The following is a 22,208-nucleotide window of genomic DNA, read 5'->3' on the forward strand; positions in this document are numbered from 1 at the left end:
AACTACCACACCACAACACAACACAAAATGCCCAGGAACTACCACAACACAACACAACACAACACAACACAACACTCAGGAACTACCACACCACAACACAACACAAAATGCCCAGGAACTAACACAACACAACACAACACAACACAACTCACCTCACACTGGAACTACCACACCACACCACACCACACCACACCACACCCTCCCTCACCAAATACATGTAACATTGTCTCCTTGAAATCCCCCCCCCCCCCCCCCCCCCCCCAATCTCACCCTTATCATTTACTATGAGACATGTTTTGCATATTTTCTGGTGGATCAGGGATGTTTTGGAAGCACTGGTCCTATTGGCTCCTAAGGCAAGTGACTTTGTTCGAAATGTGCTCTGTTCACCCTGCAGTGAATGGGTACCCGGTAGGAAGAGACGGTGACTGTTGACCAAGCGCCTTGCAGGCATCTTGGGTTGTATACTCCCCAGGGAGCTGAGAATCAATATCGAGTGCACACTGATCCATTGACCGGGGTAATAATAGTGCAGCGCTTTGAGCATCCACTTGGTGAATGGAATTTGGTGCACATATTAATATTATTATTATCCCCCGGGCATATATTGCGGGGGGATATAGCGATCAGCCAGTCTGTCTGCCCGTCCATAATCATTTCCTTTTCCGGGGCAGAATTCCAAACCCATTCAGTTTATTTGATCGAAACTTGGCAAATCTATCAGGCACATACTGAAGTTGTGCCTTTTGATGTTTTGGGGTTTTTCTAATTTTTATTTTTTTTAATTTTTATGGAATGGAGTTGGAAATAGACTCAATTGGGGATAGGGTTCGTTTCCGGGGCAGAATTCGAAAACCATTCAGCGGGTAAACAATGTATGCTTCTTTAAGAACATTCAACTGTTGATTCATTACATACAGAATAGCACATTTACTAGTGGTTACTTTACAGACAGCTGCCGGGGGGATATGTCATCTTTCTGATGACTCTTGTTATTATTAGCTGAAATTTGATATTATCATTGAATAAGTTTGGTGTTAAGACTGTTCCCAGTCTCCCTTGTATACACAAGCTGACACTTCCTTCCTTCCCTGTTACAGGCACACAACCAGGAGTGTCTGAAATACCCCACCAAGTGTGATGCTTGTGGAAAGAAGAAAATACCAAGAGAGCAGGTGAATATTGCAGACTGTTCCGTAGCTGGAGCTCCAGAGACCAGGGTGTCCTTAAACAAGAATAAAATAATAATGAAAACATGGTAATAGGTTCACAGGTTTCTCATCATCAGGTAGTTGTAAGTATAGACGACAATAAGAAGGATCAAAAACCCAATTTACACTGACAACGAAGTCGGATTAATTAAACCAGAACAAATATACAAGCTGATTAGGTGAGCAGTTGCACCTTCTTTAAGTGGCATTTAGAAGTTGGTGTGATGAAGTAAGACAAGTTCTACGGATGAACAACTTCTTAGTGCGACGTTTCGGTGGCTTCCAATCATTCAAATCAGCTTATCACTTATTGTAATAAAGAAGTTGTTCATCCATAGAACTTGTCTTACTTTAAGCAGTTGTAGAACCGTAATACCAAGAGAGCAGCTAAATCAACACTTTGACAAGATAATCGACAAGATGCATTGACAGCCAATTAAGTCGGCTGCGCCCAGTTACCTGAGAGTTAATTGACTCAACACTCTAACGAGGGAATAACCTCGGCTGGGTTAAATAGGGAGAAATATACACAGGGCCTATCCCTTAATTGCGTCTCTTGGACAAAAAATTAGACAAAAGATCTGAATATCAAACTTGTCTTTGACTAAAGACTCAGTCACATTGACTGGGCAGGGACATTCTAAACTTCCCGAAGATATACAATAACTTCCTATGGAGTCTCTAGGCTCGCAATCATTCAGAAAGGTACTTGACCAAAAGTGTAACTTGACTTCAAATAGTAAATAGGTACTTGGTCTAAACTAGACAATCATGGGAAAGTTGGTTATCCACGGAGTATTAGAAAAACAGAGTATGAAAAGCTATAGCTAATAAGTTTGGCTCAATACAACCAGTCAGTACTAGATTAAAACTGCTCCATAATTATAGTCTGGAAGGTAATTTAAGGTACCGACGTTTACTACAATATCTGAAAAACTATCGGACCTACTCCATTTAAAGTTGGTATGAGATTATTAAACAGTCATACATAACTAGATATTACATTTAAAGACAATCGGTGCATGAATAAAAAATCTGTCTATTTAGCTATCACTATATTTCATCAACAACCAGACCTGTTCGTCACGGGTGGAACGAGCATTCATTGTAACAGCCATCTGCATAATACTACCCCTGCGTCACAGGGCCATATGACACATTTGAACCAATCAACTCAACTCGAAAGGTTGCACAGGAATCAGGCATGTTCAGACGCCATACGCTAACACAGTATTCGTGCGTGCGTGATTCCCGTGCCCGCCCACACTATATTTTCAAAAGTGATCATTGCTTGTGAAAGAGGTCTTTTATTGGGTGGCCCAGTCGTCTAAGGGGCTGCGATTCACTGTACAGAGTTGCGTCCCTTCGGCATGCCAGAAACCTATGATTGTGGGTTCAAATCCCAGTTGGCCCCCATTCCCCCCCGATTATGTTTCTAGGTTTATCAGCACCATACCCGTGCTCGTGGGTTTCACCAAAGTGGTAATCATCAAAGACCTGCATCACTTCGGGCTTTCCTCCCACATTAAGCTGACACGCCGTGATATAACCGGAATAATGTTTAAAGCGGTGTTAAACCCAACTCGCTCACTCACTATACATGAATAAGGTAGCAAACATATGTGAGATAACATATATCAAGTCAATACAGGACAAAAGTATGTGATAATACAGCTGGAAAATAAAATTGACGGGTCACCAATTCCCTAACAATGAACTTACAGACACCAGAGTATTACGACCGACAGACTTTACTGAAGGGTGACGATGCCAGGCAATTAAGGGAGAACGAAGCAGTACGGTCACTAGACCGTGACTTAACTGGTTTTACCACCCAGTGACACAGACACTCATTCCTTTATTACTCTGACGTCTGTGTCAGCTATTGCTGAGTTGTCATTATTTCCCACAATCTGATTCATTGAAAATAAAATAAAATGGAATTTGAAGACGGGAAATGTTCACAAGTTTTGACTGAATATGACTTCTTCTCTTGATGTGCATCAAGTCACGAATGTTGCATTCAGAATGTTGACATACACATCTTATTAAGTTTATCAATAAAAACACATTTCTGGTGCCCCTGCCATGATATTGCTGAAATGTTGCTGAAATATTGCTGAAAGCGGTGTAAAACCAAACTCACTAACTCGCTCACTCTGTATTCTGCTTGTCATGCTATTCAATTGTCATGGAAGCATCCAGTGTATCGTGACCATGACGTCATGGCTGCTTTTCAGAGCACACAAAGAGAGTGCTATTGATATTGATAATTGTTTTCTTCATTAACCAATTTGAATCTATCACTGTGTATCCTTTTTAGCTTTCCTCCAAAACTAAGTTGGCACGCTGTGATAAATATGAAATACTGTACTAAGCCATCACTGACTTGGTTGATGCATGTCATCGTATCCCAATTGCATATATCAATCCTCCTTATGTCAATCACTGGATTGTCTGGTCCAGATTTGATTATTTACTGCCCCGATCATATAGCTGGAATATTGCTGAGAGTGTTAAACAACAAACATACAAATACTCAGTCTCTCTGTTTATTCCAGCTGCAAGACCATCTGGACAGAGAATGCAGCAAGAGAATGCTGACCTGCCCAGTTGGGTGTCCAGAACAGGCAAGTATTACTACCATATTTGACATAATAAACACCAAGGGCGCTCTCAAAATTAGAAATAGGGGGCTCTTATTAGAAAGATAAATTTCGTGGTTTATGCTGACAGCCTGAAATGTTTATATAACAAAAAGATATATTTTTCCAGATTTTAATTGCCCATAATTAAGGGTGCATATAACACACGAGTGCGTATTATACACGAATAAATAAGTCTTGTGTACATTGATCAATCGGAAGGGGTGCTAATTGGGATTGTTCACTAGCCAATATATTAGCAAATATCGCCATGGGCACTTATTAGAGTGGGGCGCTTATTACGTCGAATACGGTATATCGCAGTCAATATGGTCACATCAAGTTTTAACTTGGGCCACTCGCTGCTTCTTTCAAGAAATACTTAACCTATGCTCATACAATTTTGGATTCAAGTTTATAAGACATATAAGGCATTTCTAATCCAACTTTTCAGTACTAGCTGCAAAATACATTTTGTTTTGACTATTTGTTTTTTTTCACATTTTGGCCTGGTGAGTATTTATTATTATTCATAAATTGTTGTGGGGTAGGGTAGCTTAGTGGTTAAAGAATTGGCTTGTTCTTGGTTCTATTTCCAACACTGGTACAATATGTGAAGCCTATGTCGTGGGTCCATACACCATGTAATTTCTGAAATATTGCGAAAAGAGGTAAAAAAAATAAATAACATTTGTAAAAAGAATACTATTATTTACATCACCAGTCTGCAGAATTCTGCATTCAAGATTTAAGAAATGTTTTCAGAAACATGCAGAATCTGGATGGCCTCTTGAAAATGTGTATTCTCACATTTTCAATTCCGACCACAAAACCACCCTTGTATTTAGGGGAAGTCGCTGAAGCGCTCATAAAATGACTTGTGATGCCCTGTGTAATGGTATCATCACTGTGCGTTCTTTGAGTTCTAAGAGACATTCTACTTGTTTTTTAAAGTCTATCCTAATTTATGCAAAGGGTAGTTTTTGGTTAGGTCTGACTTTGACTTTTTTTTGCCTCCAAGCAGATGAACCTTGACAAATTTATCCAACATCTGACAAATGGGAAGACTCAAGGAAATCATCTTTTCTGGATCATGGACAAGCTCTTTAATCTGGAGAGAATGGTCAATGGTAATGTCACAGCCTTGACGCCACAAGGGGATCTTGCACAGATCATGGCAAGCATCAATGAACTCGACAGAAAGGTCCAGGAAATGCAAAATCACAGACAACCCAATGATGACTCCCAGAACTTCAATGGAAGACTTCAGGCTACCGAGGCCAAGGTGTCTTCATTTGAGCCTATCATGGGAGTCCTCCACAAGGAGATTGAGAGATGCTTACAGGTCATTGAATCTTTGGAACGACAACAGATCGCAGAACGTCAGAGAACAGATCAGTTGAACACAATAGTCGAACAGATGGATCAAAAGATCAAAACAGTTGAAAGGAACGTTGCTCTGAAGGACATTCAGCTTGCGGAACACGACCTTCGCATGCAGTGCATGGAGCTTGCCAGTTACGATGGCAGTTTGTTGTGGAGGATCACAGATGTGGCCAAGAAGAGAAACGAGGCTGTGACAGGGAAAGTGACAAGTCTCTACTCCCCAGCCTTCTTCACAGGGAAAGTCGGATATAAAATGTGTGCAAGAATATACCTAAATGGGGATGGAATGGGCAAGGGAAGCCACATCTCGCTGTTCTTTGTTGTCATGAGGGGACATTATGATGCTCTGATGCCGTGGCCGTTCCAGCAGAAAGTGACGTTGATGATGATTGACCAGAACTTCCGAGAACACATGGTGGACACGTTTCGACCAGATCCAACAAGTTCCTCCTTCAGGAGGCCTGTGTCAGAGATGAACATCGCGAGTGGATGCCCTCTTTTTCTCCCCCTTCCCCGACTTATGGACACCAACTCGGGCTACATCAAAGATGATGTTATCTTTGTGAAGATCATTGTGGAGACTGAGGGTTTAGAAAGATACACAGAATTGAATCCACTGAAAGGAGTGTTACCGACGCAACCGCCGCCCCAGAAAAAGTAGCAGAGGACGATTCAGAGGACCTGGGTGTTATGCTTTCTCAGTATACTGTGTCTGAGTGGTATATAACTGTACATCAGGACTAGTACAAGCATACAGGGGCACACACACGTTGCTGTATTAGTACAATAATCTTGAATGTGACCCCAATTTCTATGTTTTGATTGGCCTTCACAATATACCTGCAAATGTCTAGTGATGTACCGGTAAAAGACTTGATTAATCTTGACTACATGCATCATGAATATACCGGTAGTCAGAACTTTAAATTATCATTGATTTACATAATTGTTTACCTGGCATATCTACAGAGGTATATTGTACATATTGTATATTTCTTGTACAAAGAGCCATGATATAACTGGAATACTGTTAAAAGCGGCGTTAAACCCAACTCACTCACTCACTCACTCACTCACTCACTCACTCACTCACTCACTCACTCACTCACTCACTCACTCACTCACACACTCACTCACACACTCTTGTACAAAGAGTAGTATTAAATCAGTCGTTATAGTTGGTACAGCAGTAGATTCTTTGTGAACACTGACTTTGAATATATTGGTATTTGCAAAGTACTTTAGTGACTATATCACATATTGCAGTGCATATTGTCACACATTTCAGTGTCTATTGATAATTTTTCTTCAAAACAGTTCAATGATATCATGAAACAGGTTTCATATTTGGAAATGTTTATTACACACACGGTGAAGGTCACGGTGGAGGTCATCTATGTGTTATACTGGATTGGAGACTATGTTTTACAATTTTAGGGGAAATTTGAGATGGTTTGGATTTTTTCATTTAGGTGTATGCTTGTTCTTCATGTTTTTTCACACATTACAGATTAATTATAGGTTCTAGCAAACAAAACATTATCATGGATATCAGGGTTGAATGTCAGATGTGAAATGTAAATCCAAGTGTAAAATCTATAATGTGACAGGGATTTAATGTGGTAGGCCAAGTTTTTGAAGTGATGGTTTGTGTGATAACCTCATCATAATTGACTAATCTACTGCAACTTCTGCCCCTTAACTGCACCAGGATCTGCTGATCAAGGTCAATTCCTCCTAAATACAGTCCTTGGTTTGTCAGCACCATGCCAATATTTGTCGATTTCACGAAAATGTTAAAAATCTACAACCTGCATCACACTGTGATGAATTGGAACTACTGTTTAATGTGGTGTTCAACCAAGCTCTCTTACTGCAGGAGTCCTGGTCAGAATTGGTCCCAACAACCTATGTTTGTCATAAGAGGCGACAAAATGGATCGGACGGACTCAGTGACTTTATTGATTATGGGTCATTGCTCACAATTTCAATCACTGGATCGTCGTGTCCAGACTTGATTATTTACAGGCCACCATCGTTAAGCTGTAATATTGCTGAGTGTGGTGTTAAACTACAAACAAACACCCACTTACTGACATAGACTTGTGGTAGTCCAGCTCTGGTAGATCTTCTACATAGGTCCTGGTACAATAGCTTTGTGGAACAAGGACCAGGGTACCGTTGTACAAAGTGATCTTAGCGCTAAGATGATCGCAAGTCCCATACTTTAACATAGGCTTACGATCATCGCCGCGCTAAGATTGCTATGAGGAACAGGGCCCAGGGTACTGTTGTACAAAGCGATCTTAGCGCTAAGATGATCGCAAGTCCCATACTTTAACATAGGCTTACGATCATCGCCACGCTAAGATCGCTTTGAGGAATGGGGCCCAGGGTACCATTGTACAAACGATCTTAGCGCTAAGATGTTCGCAAGTCCCATACTTTTACAAAGGCTTACGATCATCGCCGCGCTAAGATCGCTTTGAGGAACGGGCCCCAGGGTAACATTGTACAAAGCCGATCTTAGCACTAAGGTGAGAGCAACTCCTATACCTTAACATAGACTTATCACAGTTGTAGCGCTAAGGTTGTATTGTACAACACCCAGCGCCCTTATCCACAAAGCTATCTTAGCACTAAGATAGTCGTACCTCCCGTACTTAAACATTGGGTTATGGAAGTCATAGCGCTAAGATCACTTTGTAAAATCGGGACCAGTTGCCAAATTTGTAGTGTTTTATTTGGCCACTCCACTCAAATTGAATTGTTTTGTAGTAGATGGTACAATTACGACTGAAAGTTATGCTGGCTGGAAGACATCTGGTGAAGGATGGAGGCTGTATTGCATAGTCTGCAATTGTGAAAATGTCTCCATGCCTGCAAATATTACAGGCGTTATCTGTGTCATTTCGATCAAAACTGGTCTAGTTGTCCTTAAAAGTAGGCAAGGACGCTATTCTCAACATGTTACACACTGGTGGGTTTTTTTCCATTTAGGTCCCCTTTCACCATAACTAGAAACGCATCTTTGGCATTTGGATCTTGTAAGCTTGTTCACCCATGGAGTTGGATCTTGGTTGAAGTCAACACACTGTTTTTTTCTATTATATCTGAGTGTTGGTAGTCTTGTATGAAAGCGTAAGGTGAAGACCTAGGTACAGTATGTGAAGCCCATTTTACTAAGTCTATCAAGTTTTTAGGGATTTATCTAGATCTGCTTAGAGACCGATATTAAACCCAAGGACTGCAGCGAATGGTCTAACCTTTTGAAAATTGGAATATAGCTTTAACTAATGTTATAGCTTCATAGAGGTGTCTTGTATTTCACCGATAACCATGATAACAGAACCTATACAGAGAATCGTCACAATATGGCTGTAATTTGGCTGATGTGACATTAAATTTTATATTATTGTATTGGATGTAACGTTAATAATTAATGATAATAATATTGATAATAATAATTATAAATGCAGAGTCGAATTTCAAACTTTGTTACTTATGAATTTTGTCCACCTCCTCTCACCAAAATGTGTTGTATTAATGTATGGGAATGGCACTTTTTTCACATTAAATTCCTTGTTGTATTAGTCAGTTAGTCAAAATGATTTACAATATTTTACAGTTTTAGCCCAGATAAGTTGATATTGAGGATAATTGTTCAAATTGATACAAGCACCCAAGTTGGCATGGGTACTCTTGTCCGACAACTTGTTCGAAAAAATCTGTTAGCAAACTTGTTAGATGCTACAAATTTTCCAGTTTCCAAGATGGCCGACATTTCCAACAAAACAAGTTTGCTATTAAACTTGACTGGATAGTCCGATTTGAATAATCTTGGCTTCAATTAATTCATTTTTGTCACAGATAAGCTAAATTTGCAAAGCTACAACTTCTCTGTAACATCATACCATCATTTAGAGAAGGAAAAGAGTGAATGTCAAGGCACAACCAAGGCACATTGGTGACATCACTGCTGTGACACTCAGCATGGGGTTCAGTGTCTGCTCAATAATCACGGTAGTGTAGGGTACTTAGTGTCCCTAATGCTACCTAACTAGCCCCAAGCTTACAGTCTAGTTATACTATGTACCAGTTAGATAGCCACACTGGTATAGACTGGCTGTGCCAGTGCGTGAAACCCGAGCCAAGGATAACGAGGCTTTAGTTATCTGGATGGTGTACAGATCGCATGGGACTTATATGACACTGGAAGAACGATCGGGCTAGGTGTAGAGCAATTATTTTATGCCATTGCCCCGTGGAGATCTGGGTTAGACTAGGGCTTCATCAACCCATGCTTGCCGTAAACATGAGATTGGGTGGTCAGGCTCGCTGATCTGGTTGATGCATGTAATTGTATCCCAATTGCGTGGATCGATGCTCATGATGTCGATCACTGGATTGTCTGGTCCAGACTCAATTATTTACAGACCGCCGTCGTATAGCTGGAATATTGCTGAGTGCAGCGTCAAACAACAAACAAACAAACAAAATTTTATGCCCGAACCTAGTCGTATCCCATACTTGAATGAGCTTATTATTTTTCTACAGTCCGCGGTAATAGATAAATCTGTTGGCCTTAAATGTAAGACTTTAAGAGGCTTAATAAACAATCGAATCTATACGATCAACAGAAAATAAGATGTTGCCTATTTCAGACTGACTATTTATCTGGAATGGCCACCATTTTGAATTTTCATGCGGCTAACAGATTTTTTCAAGAAAGTTGTCCCAGAGGAGTATGCATGCCCTTTTATTATTTTTGTACAACGACGTGAATGATTTCTCAACAATCTGGTGGCCAGCATCATTGACAGTTATGGACACTCTTTAATTCCATGATGATTTCATGATTTATTATTAATGCTTCTGAGGTGTAATTTGAAATTTCCCTCAAATGTAATTATCACCAAATATCCTGTTATAAATACCCAACAACAGAAAATGTTCAATCAGCACGTAAAGAAAAATTGATAAATCCAAGAAATCCAAAAGTGTAACCAAGGCAGTTTCCCTCAAATGTAATCATCACAAAACATCCCGTTACAAACACCAAACAACAGACAATGTTCAATTATCACGAAAGGAAATATTTCTTCAAAACGCAACACAAATATGGTATTGGTTGTACCTCTTGAATGACTCCACCATGAATGACCAAAGCTTATCACCATTTGTTTAGACCTCCTACAAAATACAGGAACATATGGACGTTTATATTTTGATGATTCGTTTACATTTTTCTGTGCAAAAAATTAATTTTAGATTGTGTGTAAAATTTGTTTTTTTAATTATTTTCAACTTTTGTATTAGTACTGCTACTGATGAATGACAAACAAACAATGATTTTTGATTATTTGTTGTATTTATTATTTGTAAAAATATAGAATTTTATTTGTATTATACCTATCTGTAAAACAGTCGGCCCAAATGGTTTTTCGTCAATAATCATGTTATATTTTTTCTAATTTCAGTTGTTTTTTGGGTTGGTCGGTCTTGCAGACAAACTATAAAAAGATAAAACCTAATGTTAAGAAGGCTCAATTTGACAAAAGTATGTATGTGTTCTTCTCTGAATATGTGTGTGTTGGGTGGGGTGGGTGGGTGTGTCTGTGTCTGTGTGTGGGTGTGTCACAGTTTAACATGTATACCCTACTCAGACACAGTATGCTGACCCTGAGCCATCCAGTCCTAACAAATCGGAACTATCCCCGCAGAGTATCCTCCAATTAATGATGCAGATGGTTCAGATGCTAAGCCCATCTTAAAGTTCTATTAGATATTAGTTTCATCCTGGTTTTATTTGAAAACTGGTGTATCTGGAAAAAAGGAATGTCAAATAAATTGAAGATTTTATTTTATTTGAAACATTTTATTAGCTTCTCAATATACTTAAGTCAGTAAAGCAACTATGTTAAAATTTAAAGTTTCATCAGCTGTACTTCAGCCATATTTCGATGAGAAGAAGTTCTACATATACAGAGTGATAGTGGTATGGTCCATTAATTATAATAGATAAGGTGCAATGTGCTTTATGCAACCTTGAAGGTGAGGTGAAATTGGGTTTAACGTCGCGTCCAAGATTATTGCACTTATATAGCGACGTGCATGCACGTGTGTGTGTGTGTGTGTGGCTGCTTGTACTAGTCCGGACTGATGGCGATTTATAGTGCTAGCTCACTGAGATACCATGCTGCAGTTTAACATGAATACCCCACTCAGACACAGTATACTGACACTGAGCCAACCAGTCCTTGTTTTAGCCCATTAATGCCAAAGGCCAGATAGGGTAACAACAAGTACCATCTTTTAACGTCTTTTGGTATGATCGTCTTTTGGGGATCGAACCCCAGGCAGACACTCTACCACTAGACCATGGAGGCTGTCTGCAACCTTGAAGATTATTGCACTCATATGTATAGTGACGTGTGTATAGGTGTTGTTGCTTGAACCAGTCTGAGTAATGTTGATTGTATAGTGCTAGCCATGCTAGAGATACCATGCTGCAGTTTAGCATGAATACCCCACTCAGACACACTGGCCTCCTGGTCTGTTCTGCACCGGAATATAGGTTTCAGCATCTTGGTGTTCCAGAGTGATGTCATGTCTGTATCACTGCGAGCGACACAGCAACAGAGGTTGCTTCCAAAAATTACTCATAGCTTTTGTATTTTACCATGTTGATAAATATTATGTGATTTTCGGAACTGAGTAATAGATAATTGGTCTGGCCAACATTAATCTGTCAGAACAAGTGGAATGACTGTCCACTGTGTGTGTGTGTGTGTGTGCCTGTGTGTGTGTGTGTGTGTGCCTGTATCTGTGTGTATGGTGTGTGTGTGTGTGTGCCTATGTGTGTGTGTTTTGTTTTATTCTATTATTCTTTTGATTATACTCCTGATGTATTTTGTATTCACTCGCCCTAACTGATGTTCTGATGTATGTCAAGGGGGACATAACATAACCATGTGTCATTTGGACTGTCTGTATTAATTCCTAGGCAAGGAAAATAATAATTATAGCAATATCTTTTGGACGAACTTTAACAAATCTTGCTATAACAAAAGTATGTACAGCATGACCCTGCTAATCTGAGGTTCCTTTGAAAATTGGTTGAATTAAGCCCATGTCCTTTGTATATATGTGTATATAGGTTTGTGGGCGTTTCTGACTATATATCTAGGAGTCTCTATGCTAACCAGGCTTGTTGTAAATGTTGTAAATAAGCATTGAAGATATGTTTTGTTTGATTAATTAAAGTATTATGACATGATATATATGTGTGTGTATATACATATATCCTATTTCTGGGTGTATTCCATTTTTTATTATGGTTCTGCCAAGATTCGGGGTGGTCGGGTAGCCTAGTGGTTAAAGCATTCGCTCGTCACCCGAAGACCCGGGTTCGATTCCCGACATGGGTACAATGTGTGAAGCCCATTTCTGGTGTCCCCTGCCGTGATATTGCTGGAATATTGCTAAAAGCGGCGTAAAACCATATGAACTCTGCCAAGATTCATAAAAGGATGTTCGGCTCCGAATACAGCTGTACATCACTTTCTGCAACTGTTTCCTTGAAGAGGAATACCAGTGCTTGTGACAGTATTCCTAACTACCCTGTCACCTTAATGTCAGGGACATGTCTTGGGTCAATTTACAGACATCGTAAGTTTTATTGAAGTCATTTAAACACCAAGCATCGTCTTGTAACGCCAATGTTATGGCGTATACCACCATTTATTTCCAAATGTGTCGGGCGGTCGGGTAGCCTAGTGGTTAAAGCTTCACTCGTCACATCGAGGAGCCGGGTTCGATTCCCGACATGGGTACAATGTGTGAAGCCCATTTCTGGTGTCCCCCACCGTGATGTTGCTGGAATATTGCTTAAGCGGTGTAAAACCAAACTCACTCACTCACTCCAGTTGTGTCAGCCATGCTTTTGATCCTCCGGATCCTCTGACCAATCAGCCTGTACTTATCCCACAGTCTGCAAATATCACAAAGTGTAACATTCAAATGGCTACCACCTTGGCATTGAACAGTCCTCCTAGAAACTCAAAGTCCGCTGGACATTGTATTCAAGGATCAGTGGGACATTCATTACTTGGTAAAGGAAATTCAACTGACTCTGAGCAATTTGATTTGGTGACGAAGCCACGCCCACCGCCAGACTACTGTTTACTTATTTGAGAAAAACATGTAATTGACTAGTGGGTGTTGATTATCGTACAATAAGACACTGCAGGGAGGATAAACATGCAGTGTTTTATTGTACGATAAACAACTACCACGAATCGTTTATTTCTTATATGAGATATCGACATTCTTTAAGGATGATGATAAAATGTATAAACGTTATACAAATTTTTACCCGTATTTTAATGATGACTCCCATAATACAATCTGACCTCAAAGTTGGACAAATCCTTTTCATGAACAGGAGGGTATTTCCCGCATATTCTCACAATACTTATGTCGATGTACCTTTTCTCCCAATATTTCTCTTGTCATATCTCGCCTGCTTTTGGATGAGATTTTTCAGCCATCACGTTTATCTGTGTTGCCCAAATACATCTATGGGAAAATCTATGGGAAAATCCTCACTAGACACTTCGTCCAATATAATGATATGTTGCGAGCGTATGCTTGACGTCATTATAGAGCAATGTTTTATCGCGAAATAATTAACACTTCGTTCTTCATTGTTCTTTGCTATTTTTCGTGTACTTATCTTATATTGGTTGATGATAGATTTGGAGAGTTGTATTATTGCGATGAATGATTATACTCATGCTATGACAATTGCCTAATATTGTTTCTGTGTTTATGCTTAATAAACAAGTTAAATCGGAAGTTATTGTTGAATTATTCATTAATAATGATTGATTCCAATATATCCAAACAGAAAAAAAGTTACTGTGCTTCATAAAACGTTCGATAAAAAAATGAATCGTCGTCCACGTCTAACATCACGTCAACAAAACGATCACATATAGCTGGAATATTGCTGAGTGCGGCGTTAAACAACAAACATACAAACCAACAATAAAGATAGGGTTGTCAAAAACGTCAGTTCTCACTTGTGTGCGTACTGCTTCCTGACCATCCACCAGTTGCACGAGATATCCGTGAAGATCCGGGTTAGAATAGATCTTCAGCAACCCATGCTTGCCATAAAAGGCGACTATGCTTGTCGTAAGGGGTGACTAACAGGATTTGGGGGGTCAGACTCGCTGACTTGGTTGATGCATGTCATAGTATCTCAATTGCTTGGGTAGGTGCTCATGATACAAGTCACTGGACTGTCTGGGTCCAGACTCGATTATTTACAGACCGCCGTCATATAGCTGGAATATTGCTGAGTACGGCGTTACAAACAAACCAACTTACAGGCCGATTACTTGCATGGCCATTTTTGCCCTTCCTCTTCAGTGCAATATATGAGCATGAATGGTTATACGTCGCTTTTAGCAATATTCCAGAAATGTCACGGGGGAAATGGGCTTCACACATTGTACCCGTGACGGAAATCGAACCCGGGCCTTTGACCTTACCAGCGAAAGCTTTAACCACTAGGCTTCCACACCGCACCTAATAAAGCTGGAACATTGCTGACCGTGTCGTAAAACAACATTCACGCACTAACTCACTCACTCTTTCACTAACATAGACAACAGACCAATCTCATTAAAATTAGATTTTAGTTCTCGCTACCGCGAAACAAAGATCTGAGGACATCCCATTACGGGTCACGTCAGACCGACCTTGCGCGAACTTTGATGACCAATCAGAAGGCAGCTTTCTCGTGCTTTACGGCACACATTTGAAATTGGCGACTACGCTACGAAACATATTTTGACAAATTCTCGATTACAAATTTTAAACCTGAACAAAAGAACATTCTGGAATGGCTAATAGGTGGTCTAGATTGTATGGATTCAGTCGTTAAACCCGTAACTATTGTTCGGAATACCCCGTGTTAAAATTTTCGAGGTTGCATGATTAGAAATCACATTCCGACTGTCACTTTCATAATCTGGTAAGCGACGCTCTGATTGGTCGGATGAATGGTCGTTCTGACGTGACCCGTAATGGGATGTCTTCAGATCTTTGTTTAGCGATAGCAAGAACTAAGGTCTGATTTTAATGAGATTGACAATTGACGGAGTTGGTAGCACAAAACACAAGTGTATTTCTCAGCAGATTTTATTCCGACCCTGTCACAACAGGCTTGATTAATCTTTTGGGGATCTCCTGGCGTCGTGAACGGCATCCACCAACCCCTGACTTACTGGGTATTCTCATCGTCATCAAGCAGAAAGTCCTGCATCAACGCAGACCATATGGCGGCGTCCACGATGCTGCCACCTGGCGTAAGAAAAGTGTAATCAAGAACGGTAACCCAGTTTTAAATTGTATGTTTCATGAGTTCCAAGTGTTTTGCAGTTTTGCAATAATATTTTCATGTCAGCGCCATATCAAACCAAAGCGTTCCGTCTCAACAATCATTTGCTCTTTTCTCCATCAATTTATTTCGGATCTGGAGCATACTGGTCCTTTTCATGTCTGATTCTATTAATTAAAAAACAGACAATTTGCAAGTGATTCTAAGGCATTTGAATGGCTAACCATGTATTTTTGTTTTGCGGTTATGTTTAAATTGGCCACGCCTTCTACCGGACTTTTATTCCTAATTGGCTAATAATGGAGTGGGCGGGGCTTTTGTTGCTTTATTGAGTGAGTGAGTTGGGTTTAACGCCGTTTTTAACAGTATTCCAGTTGTATTACAGCGTGTCAGCTTAATGTGGGAGGAAAGCCCAAAGTGATGCAGGTCTCAAACGGATACCACTTTGATGAAACCCACGAGCACGGGTATGGTGCTGACAAACCTAGAAACATAATCGGGGCGAACCGGGATTCGAACCCACAGTAATAGGTTTCTGGCGTGCCCAAGGGGCGCAACTCTGCACAGCGAATCGCGGCGCTTTAGATGACTGGGCCCCCCGTCCCCCCGTGTTGCTTTTTTGCGCTGAATGATGGCAGTGATTTCATGTGTGTTAGATGATTAAAAGAGACGTCTGAATTATTTTTGTTAACTTATCCTTTTATAAGAATTGAATTAAAAATATTTTTTTGCGTTTATGAAGGTATAAAGGTAAAAGGTGGTGAGGTGAAATGGGGTTTAACGTCGCGTCCAAGATTATTGCACTTATATAGCGACGTGTATAAAGGTAAAAGCCGGCGTGCTTACTTGGCGTAAAACCGCTGAATTTAGACAGTGTGCACACCGCTGGCTATGGTTTTACTTCCGTACACACAAGAACCATTGAAGTAGCTTTCTTGTAAGAATTCGACCGCCTTCGTGGTAAAGTAGATATGGCGAACACTAGGGGCCCAGTCGTCTAAGGCGCCGCGGTTCTCTGTGCAGAGTTGTCTCCCTTGGGCAACCCAGCAACCTATGATTGTGCGTTCGAATCCTTGTTCGCCCCGATTATGTTTGTAGGTTTGTCAGTACCAAAGCCATGTTCTTTAGTTTCAAAGTGGTTAACGTTTAAGACCTGAACCACTTTGGGATTTCCTCCCATAAGCTGACACGCCGTGATATAACCGAAATACTGTTAAAATCGGCTTTAAACTTAATTAACTCTTGTAGATAGATTGTCTACCAGGAGAGTGGAATGTTGGCGTTCGATCCCCTAGCTGTGCCATAGCCAAAGACGTTAAAAGTTGGAACTTGTTACGCTGCCTGGCGCTCGCGATCGGCTTTAGGGGGACAAGACAAGGACTGGTTTAGGGTCCCATCTCCACCATGACGTAACTTTGTTTTGGGGTGCCAGTGGTGTCACCGTGATCTCTTTAATTCATGACTCTACAACTCGCATGGCCGTGAGTCAAAGAGTTAGGGGTCCATCAACTGCTGCTCACAGCTACCTACATAAAGCATAACAGTATGAGTGAGTGAGTATGGTTTTACGCAGCTTTTAGCAATATTCCAGCAATATCACGGTGGGAACACCAGAAATGGGCTTCACACATTGTACCCATGTCGGGAATCGAACCCGGGTCTTCGGCGTGACGAGCGAACGCTTTAACCACTAGGTTACCCGACCGCCCCCATAACAGTATGAAGGAATTACGCATGTGTTAAATCCAGATAATGGGTACCTGAGGAAGATGAGGAAGACGATGAAGAGGAAGAGGAAGACGAGGAAGAAGAAGACGACGAGGAAGATGAGGAACTGGACGAAGATCCAGAAGACGATTCACATTCAGAGGACGAACTTGATGAGGATCCAGAGGAAGAGCTTGATGAGGATCCAGAGGATGATTCACATTCAGAGGAGGAGGACGAACTAGATCCAGAGGAAGAGGATGAACCCAAGTCCCATGACCATGATAAATCAGGGAACAATGGTATGTCTGGGAAGGAGAAAGGGTCTTCATCTGTGGAGAAGAAACACCAATATTGTTATTTGCACGGGAATAACAGCGAGTGAGTGAGGGAGTTTGGTTTAACGCCGCTTTTAACATTATTCCAGTTATATCGCGGCGTGTCAGCTTAATGTGGGAGGAAAGCCCGAAGTGATGCAGGTGTCAGACGTTTACCACTTCGGTGAAACCCACGAGCACGGGTATGGTGCTGACAAACCTAGAAACATAATCGGGGCGAACCGGGATTCGAACCCACAATCCTAGGTTTCTGCCGTGCCCAAGGGACGCAACTGCACAGCGAATCGCGGCGGCATGGGAATAATAATACGAAGAGCAAAAATAATCCTGTAAGTGTTTTCGGCAGTAATAGTAAGTATGATTTTACGCCGCCTTAGCAGTATTCCAGCAATATCATGACGAGGGGCACCCAAAATCCTGGATCTGCCCTAAAACGTGTTAACACCACACTCCGCATTCTTTCAACTGACTGTAAAAGTCCAGTGCCAGTTAACTCCCTTGCCTCGGGAATCTGGAGGTCGCCTAGAGGTTAAAGCGTTTGCACGTCACGCCGAAGACCCGGGCTCGTTTCCCTACATGGGTATAATGTGTGAAGCCCATTTCTGGTGTCGCCTGCCGTGATATTGCTGGAATATTGCTGAAAGCGGCGTAAAACCATACTCACTCACTTATATAAACGACATATGAAGTTCTTTAAGTGAACCTTCAATTCTAGTCCGGTTTCAATGACTACAGTAGATTATATTTCGGAAATGGTTTCAGAGGTAGAAAGACTGACGTACTTGTCTGGAGTTCGGTGTCACGTGCCAGCTGTGTAAAAACAGAAAAGCAATATTTTCACAATATGTTACAACTCGACACATATTATACAAAAGTAGTGAAGGTGATAAAGTAAATGCTGTAGTATTTCAGATTATTTCATATGTTAAATACAATATGTAATGTTAAACCTTATTTACTCATTCGCTCTACCAACAAAACATTTTTTCACAAAATTCCATAAAATTAGTCAGAATGGCTTTTCGCCGCTTTAAGCAATATTCCAATAATGTCACGTTCGGGCACACCAGAAATGTGCTTGGCACATTGTACACCTGTGGGGAATCGAACCTAGGACTTTGACGTGACGAACGAACGCTTTAACCACGAGGCATCCCCAACGCCGGGTCTTCACTGAAGAACTCGACATTATATGACATTATATGACCCTTCTCGGGGGCACAGGTGACCCAGTCGTCTAAGGCGCCGCGATTCGCTCAGCAGAGTTGAGTCCCTTCTATTGGACGTGCCAGAAACCTATGAGTGTGCGTTCGAATCCCGGTTTGCCCCGATTATGTTTCTAGGTTTGTCAGCACCATACCCGTGCTCGTGGGTTTCACCGAAGTGGTAATCATCAAAGACCTGCATCACTTCGGGCTTTCCTCCCATATTAAGCTGACACGCCGTGATATAACTGAAATACTGTTAAAAGCGGCGTTAAACCCAACTCACTCACTCTCAGCACAATTCTGCTGTTAGTCTATGTCATAGCAAGGGGAGAATGGTGGAATGATGGAATCTGGGCCAGCGAAACCAGTGGGTGAAAGCATCCGCCTATCCACATACTCAACCCGACCTCTATATATCAAGGGTTACCTGATACCATTTCTACACATGAATCCCTGTAGAATATCATGGATACCACTAATACTGTATGCTGCTGTAGACGCTGATTCAAAAGTAACAAGAGGAATACTTTCGCGACATTAATATAAGTGTGAATAATTGAGTATTCTGTGTATGAAGCAACAATGTCAAATAATTGATTTATTTGTTTGTTGTTTGCAGCCATACATCCGCAATCTTCCTGCCATATGACGGTGCGGTTTGTGAATAATCGAGTCTGACCACCTGATTTCATCGCCTGATTACGAAATGTAAAGCACACTTTGGCGCTTATCTTCAAATTGCAAATTATTGTTCGGGGAGGTTAGTGAAATAAGTGTTTAGTTATCTAAAATAATCATAAATGGATATTGTGTAATTGTAACGGAATTTGTATTTATAAAGTGCACTTGTGCTGCACGTGCAACATTGACATGCGCGGGCGAGTCAGCTTCTGCATAGGGACCAGATTCCAAGTTTGCCATATCTCATTTTACTTTGCAAATAGTTCTTTTTTTATTTCCAATGCTGGATCAAACACGCATCTTCATCGTCAACTCCCTTGGGTTGTACCAGATGAATCAGGTACAACATTAATGCAAAACACAGCAATCAGCCTGGATACTGAAATGTCATCTCATGTAACGCTATATACACCTCGTACGTAAATATATGACAAGACCTACCCCAGGCATAGCAAGAGCTGGAACCACGACCAAGACGAGTAATACTGCTGACTGGATCATATTGCTTGACGAATCTTTGGTGAGCGTTTTCTTTTATACTACAATTTATAAGGCTAAAAAACAATAGTCTTGGTTCTCAGTCACCGGCGCATCATCATAAAGTCCTCTAATAAGTATCGCCTCAGTTCGAGAGCGTCTGCCCTGAGAGCGGAAGGTTGGGGTCTAAGTGTTGTTACTTGGTGCGCGGCATCAAGGGGCTAAAACAAGGACAGGTCGGCTCGAAGTCAGTATACTGTGTCTAGGGTATTCATGTTAAACTGCGGCATGGTATCTCAGTGGGCTAGCATTATAAAATCAAGCAGACACACACGTGCATGCACGTCGCTGTACAAATGCAATAATCTTGAACGCGACGTTCAACCCAATTACACCTCACCACCTCATCTATAGTATCAAACATATCGAGATCCAATATAAGCACGCAGTTACTTCCCTTTACATGCGCACGGCATGTGTGTTGATATCATGACAGTTGTAGGAGTTTGTGTTCTTGTTTCGCCGTTTGCAAATTTGGTCATTGAAAATTGAAACCAATATTTTTACTTAATTACAATAGTATGTTTTTTAGACACAGAGATTAAGATGAGCGCGTGTAATTGTCTCGTAGAATAAGCTGAACCGTGAAGATCCGAGGTAGAATAGGTCTTCAGCAACCCATGCTTGCCGTAAAAGGTGACTATGCTTGTCGTAAGAGGCGACTGACGAGATCGGGTGGTCAGGCTCGCTGACTTGGTTGATGCATGTCATCGATCCCAATTGCGTGGATCGATGCTCATGATATTATTCACTGGATTGTCTGGTCCAGACTCGATTATTTACAGACCGCCGTCACATAGCTGGAATATTGCTGAGTGCGGCGTTAAACAACAAACAATCAATCAACATGCCAATTTGGAAAAAATATGATAGAACAAAAAGTCCACCCGCTGGCACTATGTTTCAAAAAGCCATTGCCTGAGAAACAATTAATTATTTCTTAGCCTGAAGCTAGGACCTTCTATTTTGGTACATTCGCGTATTATGATATCATATTCTTCGAACCTTAGACGTCAAGTTCCCTCGCACCAACACGGGAACCCAGTATATAAAACATTACATCTTGATAATGACTTGCCACACCTGGACACACCTTGGCACACCTTGGCACATCTGGACACACCTGGACACACCTGTAGGATTGGAATAATCTGCTATTCCGTCTGTATAAACCGTATGTTACTTGAGTCAGAGCGTGATAGTCCGTGGCATACGGTAGGGTAAAACATTTATGACTGAAGAAACATTTATACGATATTCACATTCCTTCATTCAAGGACTCAGAAAAGCTTTCAAAACGTTTTATGGTAGATATGAGGAGGACCTTTCCAAATTTGAAGCATCAGTGACAAAAATGATGTCCGATGAAATTCCCTATTTGACTTGTACCATATGTTCCCGTGTTTTTTTCGGTGAAGAATTGACTTTGCATGACTTTGCATGTGTTTGTGACGGGTGCCACCGGTGGGGCAGGATATGCTCACCTTTTCGCGAACACCTGGTACCATCTCTATCTGATAGTGATTCATAAACACATGCTCATGAATTAGTCGGAATCGAACTATTGACTCTGTTTTTGTCAGAGTTTTCTAATGAATAATGAAAGGGTTTTGTCGTTTTTATTATCAAAATTGTTATCCGAAGTCTGTCAAGTATGAAGCACAATGTTCTATATTTGTTTACTTGTTTTCAAGGACTCGAAACAATAATTTCATTATGATAATAACTGCTCCCTTATTCAATTCCAGTTTATAATTTTAAATAATTTTTTAATCGAATTTCTCAAAATGATTTCATCATCAACAGGTTAAAATCCACAAAATTAATAAATTGCATCTGACTATCGACGTACATGTTACATGTTAATAGAAATTATAGAAACTCGAACCCAGACAAAGTGCATCAATATGCGGGTGAGGTGAAATTGTGTTTTTGCGTGAGTGCGTGAGTGCGTGCGCCAGCCAGGGTAACGACAAGTCCCATCTTTTAAAGTCTTTTGGAGTGACTTACTTACAACCAATGATATTAAAGATTACAGAGCAAATGTCTAAATATTTGACAAGCAGTTAAGTTGACGCCGCACT

The 22,208-nt window shown here is 40.8% G+C and overlaps 2 protein-coding genes across 3 annotated transcripts in view; one reads left to right on the forward strand and one right to left on the reverse strand.

The window, feature by feature from the left end:
* LOC139459686 (TNF receptor-associated factor 2-like) overlaps positions 1-7,312 on the forward strand; it is a 29,912-nt gene extending 22,600 nt beyond the window's left edge. For both annotated transcript variants that reach the window (XM_071241308.1, XM_071241307.1), the window contains exons 6-8: positions 1,101-1,175; positions 3,773-3,841; positions 4,881-7,312. In XM_071241308.1, the coding sequence (XP_071097409.1) occupies positions 1,101-1,175; positions 3,773-3,841; positions 4,881-5,903 (1,167 nt within the window). In that variant the 3' untranslated portion in view covers positions 5,904-7,312. The remainder of the gene's footprint in view (positions 1-1,100; positions 1,176-3,772; positions 3,842-4,880) is intronic.
* An 8,128-nt stretch (positions 7,313-15,440) lies between these two features.
* LOC139458995 (uncharacterized) lies at positions 15,441-20,101 on the reverse strand. Its single transcript, XM_071240435.1, has 4 exons — positions 20,029-20,101; positions 18,481-18,508; positions 17,414-17,692; positions 15,441-15,616 (listed from the first exon to the last, which is right to left on the reverse strand). The coding sequence occupies exons 1-4, from the start codon at positions 20,086-20,088 to the stop codon at positions 15,537-15,539; spliced, it is 447 nt and encodes a 148-aa protein (XP_071096536.1). The 5' UTR covers positions 20,089-20,101; the 3' UTR covers positions 15,441-15,536.
* Positions 20,102-22,208: the final 2,107 nt, after the last annotated feature.

This window comes from Haliotis cracherodii, unplaced genomic scaffold (genome assembly GCF_022045235.1).
Source record: "Haliotis cracherodii isolate W230 unplaced genomic scaffold, xgHalCrac1.p SCAF_13, whole genome shotgun sequence".
Classification (NCBI taxonomy): domain Eukaryota; kingdom Metazoa; phylum Mollusca; class Gastropoda; order Lepetellida; family Haliotidae; genus Haliotis; species Haliotis cracherodii.

Excerpts from the sequence above, each read along its gene's own strand:
- LOC139458995 (XM_071240435.1), bottom strand. The coding sequence starts at position 20,088 with ATGATCCAGTCAGCAGTATTACTCGTCTTGGTCGTGGTTCCAGCTCTT. Across the intron at positions 18,509-20,028 it reads CAGCTCTTGCTATGCCTGGG|CTGGCACGTGACACCGAACT; the intron begins GTAGGTCTTGTC and ends GTTTTTACACAG. Across the intron at positions 17,693-18,480 it reads TGACACCGAACTCCAGACAA|ATGAAGACCCTTTCTCCTTC; the intron begins GTACGTCAGTCT and ends TCTTCTCCACAG.